This window comes from Electrophorus electricus, chromosome 1 (genome assembly GCF_041902795.1).
Source record: "Electrophorus electricus isolate QZ-2024a chromosome 1, ASM4190279v1, whole genome shotgun sequence".
Taxonomy (NCBI): Eukaryota; Metazoa; Chordata; class Actinopteri; order Gymnotiformes; family Gymnotidae; genus Electrophorus; species Electrophorus electricus.
Window position 1 is genome coordinate 36,613,798 of NC_137497.1, and position 18,916 is coordinate 36,632,713.

The window sequence follows — 18,916 nt, forward strand, 5'->3', positions numbered from 1 at the left end:
TACGGATCGGGCCTTGTCCATTGACCTCATATATAAAGGGGCTGGTCTATTTTTGGCTTTGTAGGCAAGCATCAAGGTTTTAAATCTAGCATGCAGCTACTGAGGAGCGCAGCAGTGGAGCAACATGTGAACTTCGGAAGATTGAAGACCAGTCGTGCTGTTGCATTCTGGACAAGTTGTAGAGGTTTGATGGCTCTTAGAGGAAGACCAGCAAGTAGCAAGTTGCAGTAGTCTAGCTTTGAGATCACAAGAGACTGCACAAGCACCTGGGTAACTTCCTGTGAGAGAAAGGGCCGAATCCTTCATGTGTTACAAAGGAGGAATCTGCAAGACCAGGTTAGATTAGAAACATGAGTTGAGAACGACAACTGGTTGTCCAGTTATGCCCAGGCTACTGGCAGCTTTGGATGGTGATACCATGGAGTTCTCGAAGGAAATTGTCAGGTCATGGTAAGGGCTGGGAGAACCTTGGATGAACAGAAGCTCGGTTTTACTGGGGTTGAGCTTCAAGTGGTGGGCTGTCATCCATGACACAATGTCAGTCAAGCATGCTGAGATACGTCTGGAGACCAGACGTGGAAAAGGGTGGAAAAGAAAGAAATAACTGAGTGTCATCAGCATAGCAGTGGTAGGAGAAAATACCAACTAGCTGCCACTAAGACAATCTTGATAAAGAAAACTCTGGATGCCTCTATGCTTAACAACTGCAGACATGGTTCAAATCTCCCTTTTATAAGTAAGAAAAGAGACAGTGTGGTACAACCAACTAGTCATTTTTTAAGTACAAAATGTAATAAATTCCAGTCAGGTTTCTGTCCCCATCATAGCACTGAGACTGCCCTCATAAAAATAATAGCTAAATGATATCTGCCTGAATACTGACTTCTGGTAAAATGTCAGTCAGGGTGTTACTAAATCTTGTGCTGCATTTGAGACTGTATATCACAGAGTATTTACAGACATGTTGGAAAATGGGGTAGGTCTATCAGAAACTATTTTTATATTATTCATTTATTATTTTATATATTTGCTATTTTATAAGGTTTATTTTAGGTTTATTTTAGTCTACTGAAAGAACTCAACTATGCATGCGCGTGTGAGAATAGTAATATTTTAAGTCCAGGTTAAACACATTTATAATCTTTCATGCTTATAGTTGAGCTCTTGCACTATATCTGGCAATACTGTTTTCAGTTATTATTTGCAATTATTATTGCACTTTAGATTATTTAAGCATTTTCCCTTTTTTAGTTTATTATTCCATTATTTATTTTTTTACGTTATCGTTACATTTTCTATTTAAAACATTAATTTACATAACTTTAATTTTGCAAAAATACTTCCTAGTGTTCTTTTATAAATTATTTTATAATTATAACAACTATGTCTGTGTAAAGCAGACTGTAAAGCAGACTATGTCTACCAATAGCGATTCAAAATACTTTACACATAGTCGACATAGTCTGCTTTACATTTATGTAAACGTAAATGTAAAGCAGACTATGTCTGTGTAAAGCACTGTGTATGAAACAAATAAACGGTGAGACATTGTCAGTGTTTTTGGGGGGTTTCTCAATTAAAAATAAACAGCACCCTACCAAATTTCTACTCAATAGAAATCTGCAGAAATCTCGCTGTAGTTAAAATATGTATTTTATTCGCTCCTAACAGTGTTTAGTTCTACGTCACGGAAAACACGAGGGCTTCAAGTTAGATATTGTTTTATAGCTACCTGGATAGCCAGCCAGTGGTGTTAGGAACGAAACGGTAGAGTTAAATAGAGAAATTGCATCGATTGCTAACACGGGATTGAATGTGCTATAAATACGTATTTAACATATTTATTAGCTATTCGCTCTTTATACTTTTTTATACTATACCGTTCGGTAACTTAGCGTCAGTGTGCGATCGTTAGCCGAACGCGTAAGATAGCGAGCCAGCTAGTTAGCTTGTCTGGCTAACGTTAACTAGCTAACCTAGGTTAGGTTAGATAGTTCGCTAGCAAGTTGTCAAATTAATGATTTTGGGGCTTGTCGTGTGTTAGAAGTACATCACTGATTAAAGTAATTTATTGTTACCCAACTGCAATAATGGCCCCCGAGACGCCAATCTGAACGTTGTGATATGTGTATTCTGGTTCGGAACAGATTTTTGCTATGCCGTGTCGAGTATTAGCTATTCACATGGAATAGGTTAAATCAATTTATGTAGCCTTACAGAAAACTTGAAAAAAATAACATAAAGAATGTTGCGGAGGAACGTCTTTCCGTTGCAAGTCGATAAACTTCCTAAATTGGACCTTTTGAATGCCAGTAGGACGCATTCCATAGACGAGCTGACATTTAAAACGGATCGAAGGGCGATGTTTCTAACTTTGGTCCAGGGAGAAACGGTTTTTTACCGAACCCACGTCTCCCGTTACTTCCTCACCCAATTTAGGTAAGAATAGTATGAGCAAAACTCAAGTTATTGCCACAGAAATTAAATGTTCCATGATCACACAGGAGCTTGCATTTTACATGTATTAGAATTTAGTTCAGTACATTTATAGTGGCAAGTAGAACATTCACACGGTAAAAGCTAACTAGAGAAATGGTATAACTAAAAATAAAAAAAGAATTACTGTTTTGGACGGATTCAGGTTTGTTACCTGAAAATGTGTGTGCCATTTTACGGGAGCCCAGGTAGGAGTTATTAGTACTTAAATATAACTCTAGACCCGTTAAAAAGTTGAATACTACGCCCACAACGTGTGTGCAATTTACTGTGGGTTTGTTTATTTGAAGAGTCTATGATGAAGGAAAAGAAGAACGTAAAGGTGATTTATTTTTCTTATTGAGGCTACAATAACATCAATGTATATTTTATGTATCACAAATTAATTATTTTCTTGTTTTTAGAAATGTATGATGTATATGTTTCCGAGGAAGAGAGAACCAATTCTTCAGATGTGTAAGTTTAAATTATTTTTTTTATCTAAACAAAAAGGAAATTGACTAATTAACTAACAGTGTGTGTGTGTGTGTGTGTGTGTGTGTGTGTGTGTGTGTGTGTGTGTGTGTGTGCGCGTGCGTCTGTGTGTATTAAACAAAGTAATTTAGAAGAGAAGGACGAATTATTTGCAGAGCTTGTGCACTCCCAGAAACACCTTAAGAAATTGAATGCAGATTTGCAGAAGTCTCTCGATATGTCAGACGAGTGCAACATGTCCCTGAGAGCTGAAAACACTAATCTGAAAAACGAGAACCAAGGGTAAACATCCTCTTAGCAGCCACAGTTTTATTGCAAACCTGGTTAATCAGTGGGACCCTTCATCTACATCATTTTGGGTAATTGCTACTAGAATTCTAAAATAGGGATGTTACAAGCATGCACATCAGAATACTTTGAGCAGTGAAATATGTGTTTCTGAAGATGGAAGCAGTCCTTTCAAGATGCTCAGCAACTTAGGGAGGAGCTGGAGAACCTGCATACAGAAAAGCTGGAGAGAGAAGGACTTTTAAGCACATCTGAGGCCAAGTGCAAACAGCTTGTGTGTACCAAGCAATCAAATAATATTTGATGTATAATATGAGTATTAACAACTTTGTTATCTTACAGTAGCTAACAAATAATTTACAAAGTTTACAAATCATTGTTTACTGTTGTAAACCTTCAACAGCAAAAGCAAAATGAAACACTCAAAGATCAGATGGTGGTACTTTCTAGTGAGGTACGAATAAGTTGGACTTGATAATTATCATTTAAATTACTCTTCTTTATTAATTAGTAAAAAGGTCTTGTATACATGATTATATTTGTCCTACAGATGTCCAGTATCCTGTCTGAAAATGACATGCACAAAAGACAGATTTCAGAGCTCAGTAAATTCCTTAAGGCATTACAGGTATAAGCTTTCTAATCTTATAATGTTTGGAGGTGTTATATTTATCACGATTGATCGGTTTAGGTACCTGATATTTGTTCAGAATGTTTAGTTTGAAATGTCATTTGTTAAATGTAGCAGCAAGTAGAGGAATACAGTCTTCATCTTAAGCAAAAAGATGAACTCACTGATCAGGTAACTTGCTGCTGTAATTTAGAAATGGTTTAATGACCTTATATCCATTTTGTTTTATTAAAAATAGCCCACACGTTTTCAGTGCCAAAAGATGCTGTAATACAGGTTTTACATTGTGTTAATCTATGGATTTATGATATTTTTCTCTCAGAGAGAGTTTGTGATCAAGCAATTGGAATGCTCAGTCTCTGAGTACAGCACTATCATCCAGGTGCATTGTTCATCGACTCAATTACATTACGTTTACCCCCTTCAGTTGTGAAAGATTATGTAGTAAAATTACTTGTTTTTTGTTTTTTTTAATAAAGGACCTGAAAGAGAAGATAAAGGACTTGGAATGCCAGTTGTCTTGGGCTTTGGTGTATGTGCATTTTCCATTCTAAGATTTGTTCCGTCATTACACATACAACTGCAAACTGAATCTCTTATTTAACAGTAATGGAGGAGAAGGGAGCTTTGTGTATTTGGATGGAACACTATCAATTGCCACACAGCGCTCTGTCTCTCTTGGTGAAGAGCTTGGCCTTCTTCCTGGAGGCCAGGTAGATCTTTTAGTGACAATATTGAAATATTACTGTTTGGCATTCTCTGTTGTAGGACATTTCAGATGTCTGAAATGACATACCTTTATGATTGCACAGACTATTGTATCTTACTAAATCTTACTACTGTATCCCACTAGCTGTGTCAAAAATATTTAAAAGTGTTGTCATTACACAGTGTTGTAACCAATGCTTTATTTGCTGATGAGTGAACTAGTGAATTACTCTTTTAATGCGCTACATGGAGTGTCACAGTGGGAGAGTGAAAGAGGATGAAATTTATGAAGAGGAGGATGGATGGGAAAATGAGCAGAGTAAGGATGACCTGAAAACAGAAAAACAGGGATCCATTGCAAAACCCAAACCCATAGAAAAAGAAGCCAGTCAACTTCAAGCTCCAATGAGGTGTGTAACTGTCATGTCATTTGTCCTAATTTAATACTAATTAGCTCATTCAGGTCTATGTCATAGGTCACTTGAATTAATTTTCCCTGTGCTCACCAGTGCCATTTTTATATTTATTAGGTGGCTGAAGAAGAGCTCTGGAAATCTGAAAAGAAGGCTCAGTGTTGCTGGAATGATGGGCCTAGGCTGTGTGGTTCTCCTGGGTTTGCTCTCAGTCATGATGTCCACATTCTATGAGGTGGCAGGCCTGAGTTGTGCTGATCACATCTGTGGGAACACAGCTCATGATCACATCAAACCATACTGCAGTATTCATCACTCAGTTCCACCCCCTGTGTAACGTGTCACAACAAAATTCCCTTAAAACCATTAACATTTTACTTTGCTCCTATACCAAGTTTTAGCTGCTTTTTAAATAAATAAAATGTAAATTCATTTGGGTGGTGCAGAAGTTTTATAATTATTTCTGATTTTTATTTTGTTTTATAATTTTACATTTTCCTTTTATAACTATAGTTATATAAATAAGTAATAGCCGTTTCAAAAATAAAACTGTGTAATCATTTACCTTGCAACAAGCATTTATGTCATTATGTCAAGGTTTTATCAGCTGTGGCCACCAGAAACAAAACTCATTTCCTAACCAAAGTATGAATTAAGCTATGTGCTTATTTACTATTTACTGATTTTGTACACATATCGCATATCACTCTGGGTCCATCTAGTGGCCCGGTCTTTCAGAAACCACAGAGTGAAACCGGAAATTACGTCAACTGGCAAATCCCCGGAATAGGCTGAAAATGGCCGACAATACCGAAGGATTTTAATCTTCTGTTGTATTAACGTAAGACGTAAACTTTTAATCGATTTTGGATATAATTATGTATATTTCCACTATGGGATTTAGAAGCAATAATTTAGTGATTTATCATACGGTGCCAGTATTTAAGAAATAATCTATAAAAGGTAGCTCGTGCTGCACCGGATTGAGCGATTTTCGAAATAAGAGCCCTTTGTTTTGAATGTCAAAACTTGTATCATTCAGGACGACGAGAATACAAAGAAATTGCGTATTTGTTATTTATAACATTTTTAAAAATACAAATATTAAGAATATTTTAATTTCTGGTGAAGCAAAGTCTCTGTTCATTTGCTTGCGCGTTGGCTACGTTATGCATTTACGTTAGCTAGCCAACTTTTTATAGGCGGGAACTTTTATTTTTATTCCGAGCTGTTCTAGTCAAGACGGATTATCAGATAGAGCTTTCTGAAAGTTGTCCAGCTAATTATATATTTATCTTAACGTCTGACCTATTCAGATATATCTTAACATGATACTAACCGTACCGTTGAAGTTGATTACCTGTGAAATTCCCAATGTAAGTGCGGTTTTGGTTTGTTTTGAGTCTGAGGATATTAGACAGATAACTGAAATGGTTATGTTTTATCTATTGCTTACAGATTCGTCGTGTCACACATCATGACGCATATTTCTCACAGCGATTTTCTCCTGGAGCAACTGAAAAAGCAGCGCGAAAGAGGCTTCCTATGCGACTGCACGGTTGTAATAGGACAGGCACGGTATGCAGCACACCATAATGTCTTGGCCGCCTTCAGCGAGTATTTCTCAACTCAGTGTATTGAGGCAGGAAGAGAAGACGCCACCATAACGTTGGATGCAGAGTGGGTGAATGCTACAGTGTTTGAGAAATTACTGGATTACATGTATACGGGGAACCTGATCATGGATGGGTGAGTTGCATAAGTCTGAGACAGAAGGGTAGCTTTTGTTGTTCTTTGTTTTTTAATTATTATTTTGGAGGAGGGTTATTATTTAGAAGTTTAAAGAAATATTCTACATGTGCTCCCATGTGTTTCGTAGCGATGAAGTTTCAAGCATTGAAAAAGCAGCATCTTACCTTGGAATTCAAGAGGTGGTGACTCGCTGTGCCCTACCTGAGAGAGATGTCAAAGACAACCCTGCAGACTTGGCAAGGGACGCCTTCTACACAGATCCCCGTTCTCCACTGAGTCCAGACGACTATGACCCACTGGAACCGATCGAGGAGGTGGAGGCCCGAGAAAGACTAAGAGAGGAGGGAGAGAAGAAAGGCATCTTGCAGGAAGAGGCAGCTTCCAATGAAGAATCCCATTCATCCAGTGAACAGACTGCCCAGAACATTGAGAAGAGGAGCCGGAAGCCCAAAACGCGACTTTATGAGGAGGTCGCAGAGAGAAAGAGCCCTGTTTCACCCAGAGGGAGAGGACGAGGAAGGGGCAGGCCAAGAGGTCGGCCGCGAACGAGGCCCTTGGCTCCTGATAAAACGGTTCTTGTGGCAACAGAAAAGAGCTCGCATGCAGAGGGGACTGGAGCAGGAAGAGGCAGCGGAAGGCCGAGAGGCCGTCCACGGACCAGGCCGCTGTCCTCCGAGGCAGCAGATTCTACCAGCGCTGAAGACAGCATGATGGTAGTGAACGACAAGGAGACCGAAGGCACTAGACCTAAACGAGGCCGACCCCAAACCAGGCCCGTGTCCTCCGGCCTGCCTGTTGGAGAGGCAGAGGATGTAAACACGAAAGAAGTCAAGACTGTAGAGGAAGGAGAATCACGGGCCAAGTCAGAGGTGGAAAACGCTAAAGAGGTCGTGGTGGCTAAGCGAGGGAGAGGCCGGCCACGGACGAGACCGCTGCCTCCTGAGGTGTTGGGAGCGGCAGGGGCCGAGGAATCCGCAGCGTCCACGCAAGTAAAAGAAACAGAAGGGGTGGTACGCAAGAGAGGCAGGCCTCGCACCAAGCCACTGCCCTCCGAGGTGTCCAAGCCCTCGAACCTAGACCGTGGTGTGGAACAAGAAACCGCAGAGCAAGAAGAGAGGGCAGACCAGGAGAAGGACAGGCCACAGACGCCGCCCTCTGAAGCCACCAATGAAGGCGCCACTGTTGGCGACAACTTTTCACAAAGCGACGAGGCCCTGGGCGAGGCGGCCCCCGATGCCAGCCCATCCAAGAAACTGCGTGTGAGCACCAGGAAGAGGAGCATGAGCAGGAAGCTGCGGGAGAGCCAAGCCAGCAAGGAAGAGAATGATGATGAGGCAGAAGAGGACGGGGCGGGCGTGGACGAATGGGGCATGGAGGAGATGGAGGAGGAGGAGGAGGAGGAGGAGGAAGAGGAAGAAGAGGAGGAGGAGGAGGATGTCAAGCTGCTTCAGGACAAGCTCCGCCCCATTTGCAACGTCTGTGGGAACCTGTTCTCGGAGATGAGCAGCCTGCGAAGGCACATGCGCATCCACAAGGGCATCAAGCCCTATCAGTGCCAGCTGTGTGGCCGCTGCTTCCGGCAGGGCAACCAGCTCAAGACACACATGCGCATTCACACAGGTAGGAGGTGGGGGATGGGAAATAAATACATCATGGGTTTTATTGTAAAAGTTTTACAGGTTTTGATGTAAACAGAGTAGCGTGTCTTGGGCACTTGAGCACTGACGTACTTGAGTCGGCTGTTGATGCTGTACGCCCGCTATCGCCAATTCCTCCACGTGCACAGGAGAGAAGCCATTTGCCTGCAGCCGCTGTGATGCACGCTTTGCGCAGAAATGTCAGTTGGTCTACCACTGCCGCATGCACCACGGAGAAGAGAAGCCTCACAAGTGCGATGCCTGCCCTGCGGCCTTCGCCACGTCCAGCAACCTGAAAATCCACATGAGGTGCCTTCCTTCAGTACGCTTCGGTTTGATCATGGTACATTCAAGGGGGTTTAATGCGTGCGTGTAATCATATATTCAAACATGACATTTCCCCTCCTCCCGTTTACAGGACACACAGTGGAGAAAAGCCCTATGAGTGTGGGGAGTGCGGCAAGCGTTTCACCCAGGCAAGCACTCTGATGTACCACAAGCGACGGCACACGGGGGAGAAACCCTATATTTGTGACACATGTGGCATGTCATTTGCTGTGTCCAGCTCTCTCATTGCACACTCCAGAAAACACACAGGTAAGGACCGACAGAGACAGATTGACACAGGAAAACAGACAAACAAATAAATGAATTCAAAGATACTAAATACACACTGTTGGTCAGTTTTTAAAGTTTTGTTGGTGGTGGTGTTTTTTTTTATTTTTCTTTGACCTCATTTTTTAGGAGTGACACCTTACATCTGCTTGGACTGCGGGAAACCCTGCTTAACATCTGGGGAACTTAGGAAACATATGGACATCCACAATGGTGAGTGTGAATGAAACATGAAATCAGACATATTTACTGAAGCATTGCCGTGTATGTGAATCACAGTCCAAGATGTGTATTAATAAATGTATTTCTTAACTTAGGCTCAAGAAGAGTGACATGTAACATATGTGGAAATTCCCTCTCAGACATTTATAGTCTAAAGAAGCACAGGGCTCTAAAACACAATGGTATGTGTGGAGTTTGGCATAGCAAATAAAATATATTAATGATTGCGTTTAGCAACATTTGTAAGTATTATGATTTGCTTCTAATATATGTTTAACCATTTAGCTCCTCCAGAGCAAGACAGCGATCCACCAAAAAATGAGACAATCCAGTGTCCAATCAACATCCCGATAGACCACCAAGGTCTGATAGCTCGAGTGCGCTCCGCTCTAGCTGATTCTCCAGAACCAAGCTTTCCAGCAGAATCCACATTGCCTTCAGAGACCTCCGTGATCATCCATCAGCCAGAGGTGCCGATGATCATCCAACATTCGGAAGCTTCGGGATCTCCAATGATCATCCAGCATTCGGATGCCTCAGACGCACCAGTGATTATCCAGCATGAGGAATCTGCGGGAACGCAGATGATCTCAGGGACACCGATGATCATCCAGCACGCTGAATCTTCAGAGGCATCTGTGATCATCCAGCATGCAGAATCTTCTGAGACCCCGATGATCATCCAGCACGGAGAGGCCACAGGATCACCAATGATCATCCAACATGAAGAGTCCTCAGAAGCCCCCATGCTTATCCAGCATGCAGATTCCTCAGAGCAAGTTAGTTATGTGGTAGAGCAGTATGAAATTCCTGCATCCTCAGAGATGGAGCATGCTCAAATTGTCATTGTCCAGACTATCGATTAAGGTGGCTGGCCTTGCCTCCATATTGAATGTCTCCTTTGAAGAAAATCCGGTCTCTGTCACATATAATACCATGGTCCTACAGTTGTATTAGGGTCACAGCCATCCCCCATTTTCAATCTTTAATGTATTTCACAGACATCAGTGCCAGAGGGTCATTGTGTCCTTTTTTTTTTTTTTTTCTTTACCCCCCCCCCCCCCCCCAAGATTGAAAATCCAGTTAATATTCCTGATCGTCTGTACATTGTTGTACCCAGTTTGATTTTATATTTGTATGATTTAAACAGTGACTTTGAAAATGTAATGGTATCCCATAACTGCTCAATGGAAGCAGTGCTTAAGTTAATGTTGTGCTCTTTAATATGACATCTACACCTATAACATTTTATTACATATTGCTACTAAAAATAATTATTCTTTGGGGGTCAGTTTGACATGATGATAATTTATCAATTATTTGTTGTGTGTTTCTCTGATGTGATTTTGAAAACTATTTTGTGCAACTGTGATACAAAATAGACATCCATAGCATATTATATTACTTGTACCCCTTACGCCTGAAAAATAAACTTGGTCACGTTTTTTTTAAATATCTATTCTGACCATATTGTACTACAGATTTTGCCACAAGAGGTCGTCGTACAGTTCGCGCAGGGTGTTAATGTTGCTATAGGAACACAAATAAAGTGAAACATTTCACTTGAGTCGTTCTGCGTTTGTAAGATGATGTAGCTAGCGAGTTAGGAATGTCAACATGGGAAGTTTGGAAGGACTTTATGTGTGTCTTTGCGCTGACCTTAATCTCTCTGCAAATGCATATATTTTACAAGCGCTGCAACAGACAGACAATCGCAGGTTGGTTAATTAATTTGCTCTGTTCTTTGTTTAAAATTACTGAACTAATGCAGCTTCGTGTGTGTGGTTTCCAGTGATATTTCCCGTGATATTTCCCTGAAGTTGGCAGGAAACGATCATTTGAAGCAAGTGTTCACACTAACCGATAATGATCTACTTGTCTTGTCGAAATTGCTTCGTAATAATTCAACTGTTAAAGGTGAGTTTAAATTCATCAGTATCCAACGCTCATGGTAACTCCGATAATAGTGACGGATAGCTTTTATTCCCCCTTAGTGTTAACGTTGGGCGGGGGGAGTTGGTAAAGTTGCATTATCCACAGTCGTAACCTATGTCTACTTAGCTCTAGATGTAAGATACAACAGGATCTCAGATAAAGGAGCTGTGCACATTGCAGATCTCCTGCAGGTAATGGTGACTGTTTTGACCTCACCTCTACATATTCAAGATGGCTGGCTAGCTATTCAAGTTTAAATTATTTTCTCTAACTGTATCCATTGATACAGGATAATGTGGCTCTTCATTCGATTGATCTTATGTGCAACAACATTGGAGTTGAGGGTGCAGAGAGAATTGCAAAAAGTTTACATGTAAGTAGCTGCAATGTAGCAAACGAGTCGTCCTATTTAGTATAATAACACCAAGTAACTACATTGTTTAATATTTTATATATCGTGTCTTTCTGCAGCAAAACGCGACTTTGAAGAGGCTGAGAATGACTGGCAATAAAATCGAGAATAAAGGTGGCATGCACTTTGCTAGCATGCTGCAAATCAACAACACATTAGCAGAACTGGACTTGTCTGACTGTGACCTGGTATTGCAGAACAGGAAACCTTTATATGTAGCAGCGCATTGTAGGGTGCAGTTGAGATCATATTTTTGCCTAAGGTCTTTTTACTAAGCAAATTCCTCTGACCTTTCTTCTCAACTTTTTAGGGCACACAGAGTGTGATTGCGTTTTCCATCGTCCTAAACAATAACAGAAGTATACGTTCTGTCAACGTCAGTCGACCTATTCTCTTTAGTCTGCAGGTATGGCCAGCAGTGGGTGCTGCATAACGGGCTGACTTGCCTGTTTGTCAGAGGTGGTTAAGTGGAAATTTGGTGTGTTTGATAGGAGGAGCCAACGGTCCATATGGCCCGCATGTTGGTGGTTAATCAGACTTTGAGGGAGCTCCATATGGGAAAGCATGGCATGACAGACTCTGGTGTTGAGAGACTATGTGAAGCCTTGATGCAAAACCACACCCTGCATTACCTGGACCTCCGCTGGTACTCATACATACACTACATTAACCAAATTCTCTTAATTACCACTGTAATGTATTCTTATTATTCAAGAGGATGACAGAAATGTCTTTTGTTGTTTCTATAGTAACAGAATAACAAGGGATGGGGCAAAATGCTTGGCAGAAGTCCTGAAACAAAATGGCACATTGGAAATTCTGGATTTGGCCTCCAATCGGATTGAGGATGAGGGTGCTGTCTATCTGAGTGAAGCCATCGCACAGCCACACAGCAAACTGAGAGCGTTGGTGTCTTTTTTTTTCAGTGTGAACAGCATGTCAAAAAAGTTGAATCTATTATACACACTCACTGACCTCTTTGTTATAATTATTCATACAGATTGGCCATCCCGAGCAACAGCATTGCCACAGTCGGTCTGGTGTCCCTCACCAAAGCTATGAATGTGAACCCATGCCTGACACACATTTATATTTGGGGCAACAGACTTGAGGAGCCAGTGTGTATGGTGAGATAACATTCCATCTGTAGTCTCCAAAATGCATTAAACGTTGATGTATATAAAGACAAAAAACCTGCATGCTTTCTGTGCCCCTTTTAATTTCAGGCATTCTCCCATCTTATTGCCAGCAGACGTCTGCTGAAGGAGCACACTGACGTCTTTCCCTATGAGGCGGATGGTCGGTTTTACTTAGCAGAGGTGTTCCATGGTCTCCGGCAGCATTACTACTGGACGCCAAGCTCCGGGGACAGGGACCCAGCCTGCAACGCAGCCCTGGCCTTGAAAACATTACACAGCCCTCATCTTCAGCCGTCATGATCCTGGCACTCTGCCGTTGGTTTTATCAAACTGATTTTCGCCCCATGCCTTTGCAGCTTTTGCAATGAACTGTGGAGCAATGGGCAGTTAAATGATGTAAATTACATGTTGTGAGATTGAAGTTTGTGTCATATTAGCAACACTTGTTAACTAGAAGGAAATGAAGCTAGCTGCTGGGTAGATGGGAAGAGATAGCTATAAAGGCACAGGAACAGTGTATGTGGATGTTGATTAAGTGAATATATTTAGATGTGAGAAAAAGGCACAACTGAAGAGCATGGTGAGATTATGATATTGAGTAGGTGCATTTTGTGTTAAGAAAATGTAGAACTAGTTTTCTACCATATCTAAAGTTTCTTCATAGAAATTGAACTATGAAGTTCAACTTCATAGTGATGTTGAAGACTAGTAAGTTATTAGAGCCAAGCTAAACGTATTTACGCATTAATGCTTCTATTCTAACCCTTTTTCTTTGCTGAATCCTCATAGCTGGTGTGGCAGGTACAGGCCAGATTACCACCCCTCAAAACCCTGGAGCAAGAATTACAGCTGCAGTAAGAGAGTTTACAGCTCTTATTAACCTGCCAAACTCCAGCAGAGGAGTCCATCCATTATCTTAAATCCAAAGCCCCTCCCTCCAAAGACAGGCATTTACACTCCTATGTGGTGAGTGCAAACACTTAATATTGACAAACAGGGATGGCTGCCTGCCTTGAGAGAAGGAGGTTTAATGCTGCAAAAAAAAATGATAGAATTTTTAGTTGCTGATTACAGATTCCTTAAATTTTTCCTCAGGACAACTTTTTTAGTAGCTGTGAGGATGTAAAAACAAAAATGAACTGCTTTAATGAAGAAAATGATACAAATAAAGGATGACAACACAGTGCAAAAAATAAATGGATTATTCATGGTCAAAGTAAAGGTATAAATGATACATTTGAGTGGTACAGATATCCTTCATTTAGTGCTCCAGTTTGTGACACAATAAACAAATGGGCAAAACACCCCCCAAATAATACCATTTGCTTTCAAATTCCCCCAAATAACACAATTTTTGGGGGGAAGTGAGCACAATGTCTGAGGGTTATGCCTAGATCAACAAAAATTATTCCTCTTGATCAACATTCTTAAATGGAACCTTAAAAATATTGGTTGAAATGGAATGGATGCAAACATTTAAACTCGAAAGACACTTTTACCTCACAAAAGGCTGTTTCAGTACCATGTCAGCAGTGTGATGATAAGGGTATTAAAAGATTATGGCACAAAAATTCAGATGGTAGAAAAAAACACTGGTGTAGACAGCTACTCTTAAATCATATACGCCGCTACCCACTATAACAACATGAAGCTTATCTACTACCTGGCATGGCGACTTCATCCCACTCGAGGCCCACGTTCCTCTGGCTTATGGCTTTCTGCAGCTTCTCCCACTCACCGGGGGTGAGGGCCCAGCGCTTCAGGGCCAGATGGCAGAGGGAGGGCAGCTGGGGCAGTGCATCCAGCAGGGCAGGCAGCCAGGGGGAGGCGGAGAGAGAGGTGGTGGGCCGCAGGCTAATATCCATCTCCCGCAGTTCCTTCAGGCCACTGGCTTCCCCGAAGAGGGAGACCCAGCCACCGTCACTCACACTGCTGTTGTAAGACAGGTCCAAAATCTTCAGCTGCAACAAAGCGCCTCGCTTGCAGGCAGATTCTGCGAGAGGGCGTTCGCACGCAAAAAGTGTCCAGTCAACACAAGCGGAGAAATGTGACCACTTAAAACAGTGTAAGAGAACATACCTATGTGAAGCATGTCCTCGGTCATCAGGTCACAGCTACTCAGTCTCAGCTCCTGTAGTTTACAGCCGGCCTGCAATGGCTCCAAGAGCCACTGCAGATTTTTCCCGACACTCTTGTTCCATGACAGGGTTAAACTCTCCAGCTGGGTGAGGGACTGCATGGATGTGGCTGTGATGCAGGCCATGCCATTTACATAAACATACACCCAGCCAAACAATCAGTATTTCATTAACATATCAAACTCCACATTATGTAGTTATTTAGTAATTACTGTTAATTATTCAGTAAATACACTGAAACCAAAATGATATGTAGTGAGAATACGAGAAGAATGAGAAATGAGTTTTGACTCTCAGATGGATCCTTAAGACTATTAATGGTTTAAAACTTTAACACTTAACCCCTCGTTAATTGATGGTTCTTTGGTAAGTACTTGGATATATTCTATGAGTAAATGACAAAGCTCTGGATAAGAGCGTCTGCTAAATGCCATAAATGTAAATGTAAATGGTAAGTGCAATCTAAAGTAACCAACCTAGCCTATTAATTTCATACCTAAAGCATGGTATGCCTCATGACTGAGCCCACAGTCACTTAAGTGAAGCCTCTTCATCTTGGATAGAGGCAGGTCATGCAGGAGAGTTTGAAGCACAGCCCCAGCACCTTTGTTGGAGGACAGATCCAGGTCTGTGAGCTCACCCAGAGAAGGAATGGCCTGCGCTGAAAAACCAAACCACAGCCAAAAAAAAAAAGCACACTGACCAAAACCATTTATAATGAGAATAAATAATTACAATAAAGAGCCTCTCTCCTTACCCAGCACGAGGACATCTTCTTCTGTTAGACAGCATGAATGGATGTCCAAGCATTTCAGATGCGTGAGTAGAGGCAAGCTAATGGCCACTGCACTGAAACCACCTCCGCACTCCTTATTGCACGACAAGTCTAGATGCTCAAGGGCTGGGTTCAGTTTAAGCTTCTCTCCTGTTCATGATGTACAAGAAAAGGAAAAAAAAAAAAAAAACTAGAATGCAGCTTTCATCAGTCTTCATTTTTGTTCACACAGATCTGCAGAGGTCTATTTGAATCACAATTCCATACCACTACAGTAATTTTTTGTTTTGTTGCAAAATATGGTTCTGAGAATTTATATGGGTTTGTGGTTTTCTTTAGAGTCACATTTCTGTTGACATTTTAGTGTTCAAATCCTTCACAAGAAGGGTTCTCATACCCAGGACGGTGAGACTGCCATGATCCAGCCTGCACATTCTCAGCTTGAGGCTCCTCAGGTGTGGCGTGGAGCCAAGACAGGACGCCACGTCCTCCATGCCCCTCACTACCAGCTGGTTGCTGGACAGGTCCAGCACCTCCAGACATGGGAGCAGCAGAAGCAGTTCACCTGGGAAACAAAAGCCAAGGAACTCTCATGTAAAGCAAAGCAATGATATTTTAAATCACATCATATTGAACTGGTCACAGGTGTGTTTTGTGTCACACAAAATGTGAAAAAGCAATAATGCTACAATTTTTGTAAAACATTCACTTTCTTTATTAGGGCTTATAGTATGGCCACCCAGCAAAATTCCCAATGTTCAATGCCCTATTAAGGTGGCTATTTGTGTCCAACTGATCTTATATAAACACTGTAGGTGTTAATTCAACACTGGACATTTTGCTGTGTAGGTTGGAACTCACCCACTGACATAGCATCTGCCTCAGAAAGCTGACAGTCGACCAGGTGGAGCTCCCTCAGAGCACTAGCCGAGCTGAAATGGCTGGTCAGGTAGTGCAGATTTCCTCCCCCTGCTCCAGCGTTCCAGGACAAATCCAGGATCTCCAGCATAGGAACACTATCCAGGGCCTCCCCTGCCAGACATTCACCAGCACCCACACAGGATTTAACACTGTCATATCTGTTGATATTTCAGCTTTTTTTTCCCAAGAGCACCCATCGCTGATATTGTAGTCGTTTCTAAATCATTACATAACATTATGCAGCATTACATATTTCTTTTACCCAGTGCACTGAGATCTTGTGCTGTGAGCCTGCAGCCGCTCATTTTCAGCGTCTTCAGTTTGCCCACGTGCTGCAGATGTACAGCAAGTACCTGCAGGGAGCCCCCCAGCAAGTCATTCCAGGAGAGATCCATCACCTCCAGCTGAGCCAGGAATGGCAGCAAGGTCCCTGAGAGAGAGTTGAGCCGCCAGTGAGGGACAGAGAGATGCACACACTTGCTCATTGTCATGAGGCGGAAACGTGTACGCTCAAAGCAGTGTCTTAGGTCTCACCGAGCTCCACAAGATCAGTGGCTGTCAGATCACAGTGGCTCAGGTTCAAGCTCTGGCTGTCTGGTGTCTTTCCAAGCTTCTGGACAAACTGTTTGATGCGGCCCCAGCCTACCACAGAGCCTAACTCTGTATCTGTCTCGTTGCTCTCTGAGAAACAGCATTTATTAGTTATTCTGTCTTGGGATATATAGTTTACTCTTTAAAATACCATATATAAAGAGAGAGAGAGAGAGAGAGAGAGAGAGAGAGAGAGAGAGAGTGTGTGTGTGTGTGTGTGTGTGTGTGTGTGTGTGTGTGTGTGTGTGTGTGTGTGTGTGTGTGTGTGTGTGTGCGGGCGCGCGTGCGTAAAATACTATTTTAAACAGCCGTGACTTACCTACGTGTCTAGGCGTTAAGGAAACATAGCTGTGTCTGTGTATACCTGTTCCAGTTCCTCTGCTGTTTCTTCCCTCATTGATCTCTGTCTCCTTGGTTTCAGTGATGTCTGCATTCTTCTTTTCGCTGCTCTCGGATGAGCGGAAAAAACGACCCACAGATGGCTTCCTCCGTTCCGTGAAAGAGGTTTTTCGCCGGATCTGGTTCATTATCATATCCAAAGGTGATCTTTTCTGAGAGCCATCACGCCCTCTCTGCTGGTCTGGCAACAATTTACAAACTTAAAATTTTGGGCACCTGACATGTCAAATTGTTTCAAATGTTTCAAATTATACTTTAAAAAAATCACAGAAAGAACATAAAACAATGAAAAATAAACATTCCCCAAAAATATGTCGTTTTAATACAGTTTAGAGTTGTTGAGCTCATTTGAAAGTTTTAGGAAAAGTCGGCGTGTGTCAATCATTTGGTGAATCCAGCTCGTTTGCTTTGTCAATCATAACATGCTAATTTTATTCTGTACATGTATTGATCGTTCCTATTTATTAGGAGGAAATGATAATATGTGAAAAGAAGGACAGAATTATGCTTTTGTTAGTACTCTAATTCGCTGTTATAATAGCTCATAAATAGGATATCTAAATGCCATATTTAGCTATTTTTCGCGTTTTTAAAATCCTCAGTTGCCCCCTGCTGGTGACTTCTGCGTGCAATGAAAAGAAAACGAGTTTAAAAACGCGTTAAAAAGGAAAAGTAGGAAATGGGAAAAGAAAATTCATGTGAATGTGAACACGTTTTACATTAAGCAATCTGTATTTGCAGGGTGACAGTGGGTTCGGGTTTTGTTTCAAAATACATCTGGTGTGAATGATTCAGAGAAGGATACACGGATTCGTGTAATGTAGGCTACCTGTTTCCATTTGCGCTGGCTGCAACAGAGGCCTCGGAGCAATTCTCGTGTAGTGATGAGACTAACCTATAAGAAAATGAGAGGCTAGTCTAAACTGTGTCACAAAAAAACAGATGTTTAGCGTGAAACACGACCAAACCACGAAGATTTCTCTTACGGCAGTATCTAAAACAGGTATATGCTGGTCTGAGCAGTGAACAGGATCTCCGGTTCTAAAATAAATAAATTGTTTATTCGTGCCACATTCTCAGTGAATATCCGTGATCACCGTCATTCACACCTAATGTGCTACCCCGGGTAGTTGATTTTGCCCTTTTTATGCTGGTACAGAATTATCTGTTTCACCAAGAGGGAAAGTAATTGAGCCTAAAACTTAACCATCGTAAAAGAAACGACGAATCCGGTCTGACTTCACCGAGTCACGGGTAGGCAATGTTACATTAATCCCGGAAGTACCGAATGAACTTTGGATTTGTTCTAAGTACTCATGGGAATTTTACACAGGTATCATCATGGATTTATTTCTGATACATATACTGTC

The 18,916-nt window shown here is 41.7% G+C and overlaps 3 protein-coding genes and 2 long non-coding RNA genes across 12 annotated transcripts; 3 read left to right on the plus strand and 2 right to left on the minus strand.

Moving 5' to 3' along the window:
- Positions 1–3,273: 3,273 nt before the first annotated feature.
- Positions 3,274–6,409, minus strand: LOC113576100 (uncharacterized). The gene is made up of 3 exons (XR_003410471.3): positions 6,355–6,409; positions 5,104–5,274; positions 3,274–3,481 (listed from the first exon to the last, which is right to left on the minus strand). It is a non-coding gene; the product is annotated as an uncharacterized LOC113576100 (long non-coding RNA).
- Positions 4,565–5,264, plus strand: LOC145658772 (uncharacterized). The gene is made up of 3 exons (XR_014124634.1): positions 4,565–4,602; positions 4,850–5,007; positions 5,128–5,264. It is a non-coding gene; the product is annotated as an uncharacterized LOC145658772 (long non-coding RNA).
- Positions 5,778–10,689, plus strand: mynn (myoneurin). Of its 3 annotated transcripts, none has more exons than XM_027008021.3 (8): positions 5,778–5,851; positions 6,469–6,759; positions 6,890–8,382; positions 8,549–8,708; positions 8,818–8,996; positions 9,144–9,227; positions 9,332–9,418; positions 9,522–10,689. In XM_027008021.3, the coding sequence occupies exons 2-8, from the start codon at positions 6,488–6,490 to the stop codon at positions 10,100–10,102; spliced, it is 2,856 nt and encodes a 951-aa protein (XP_026863822.2). In that variant the 5' UTR covers positions 5,778–5,851; positions 6,469–6,487; the 3' UTR covers positions 10,103–10,689. The 3 variants fall into 3 exon arrangements, with proteins under 3 accessions (XP_026863822.2, XP_081574275.1, XP_035382426.1); XM_035526533.2 differs by lacking the exon at positions 5,778–5,851 and adding an exon at positions 6,235–6,386; XM_081718149.1 differs by lacking the exon at positions 9,332–9,418.
- Positions 10,690–10,752: 63 nt separating this feature from the next.
- lrrc34 (leucine rich repeat containing 34) lies at positions 10,753–13,954 on the plus strand. 3 transcript variants are annotated; one of them, XM_027008033.3, is made up of 10 exons: positions 10,753–10,954; positions 11,029–11,153; positions 11,298–11,362; positions 11,461–11,544; positions 11,643–11,771; positions 11,894–11,989; positions 12,075–12,229; positions 12,333–12,488; positions 12,584–12,710; positions 12,810–13,954. In XM_027008033.3, exons 1-10 carry the CDS (start codon positions 10,854–10,856, stop codon positions 13,020–13,022), a joined length of 1,251 nt encoding a protein of 416 aa, XP_026863834.2. In that variant the 5' UTR covers positions 10,753–10,853; the 3' UTR covers positions 13,023–13,954. The 3 variants fall into 3 exon arrangements, with proteins under 3 accessions (XP_026863834.2, XP_026863835.2, XP_081574296.1); XM_027008034.3 differs by having other exon boundaries at positions 12,836–13,000; XM_081718170.1 differs by lacking the exons at positions 11,643–11,771; positions 11,894–11,989.
- A 149-nt stretch (positions 13,955–14,103) lies between these two features.
- lrrc31 (leucine rich repeat containing 31) lies at positions 14,104–18,794 on the minus strand. Of its 4 annotated transcripts, none has more exons than XM_081718159.1 (11): positions 18,754–18,794; positions 18,376–18,441; positions 17,467–17,727; positions 17,091–17,237; positions 16,819–16,986; positions 16,497–16,667; positions 16,033–16,200; positions 15,618–15,785; positions 15,357–15,521; positions 14,802–14,969; positions 14,104–14,715 (listed from the first exon to the last, which is right to left on the minus strand). In XM_081718159.1, the coding sequence occupies exons 2-11, from the start codon at positions 18,383–18,385 to the stop codon at positions 14,375–14,377; spliced, it is 1,767 nt and encodes a 588-aa protein (XP_081574285.1). In that variant the 5' UTR covers positions 18,386–18,441; positions 18,754–18,794; the 3' UTR covers positions 14,104–14,374. The 4 variants fall into 4 exon arrangements, with proteins under 4 accessions (XP_081574285.1, XP_081574282.1, XP_026863831.2 ...); XM_081718156.1 differs by having other exon boundaries at positions 18,533–18,790; XM_027008030.3 differs by having other exon boundaries at positions 17,512–17,722; positions 18,754–18,773.
- Positions 18,795–18,916: the final 122 nt, after the last annotated feature.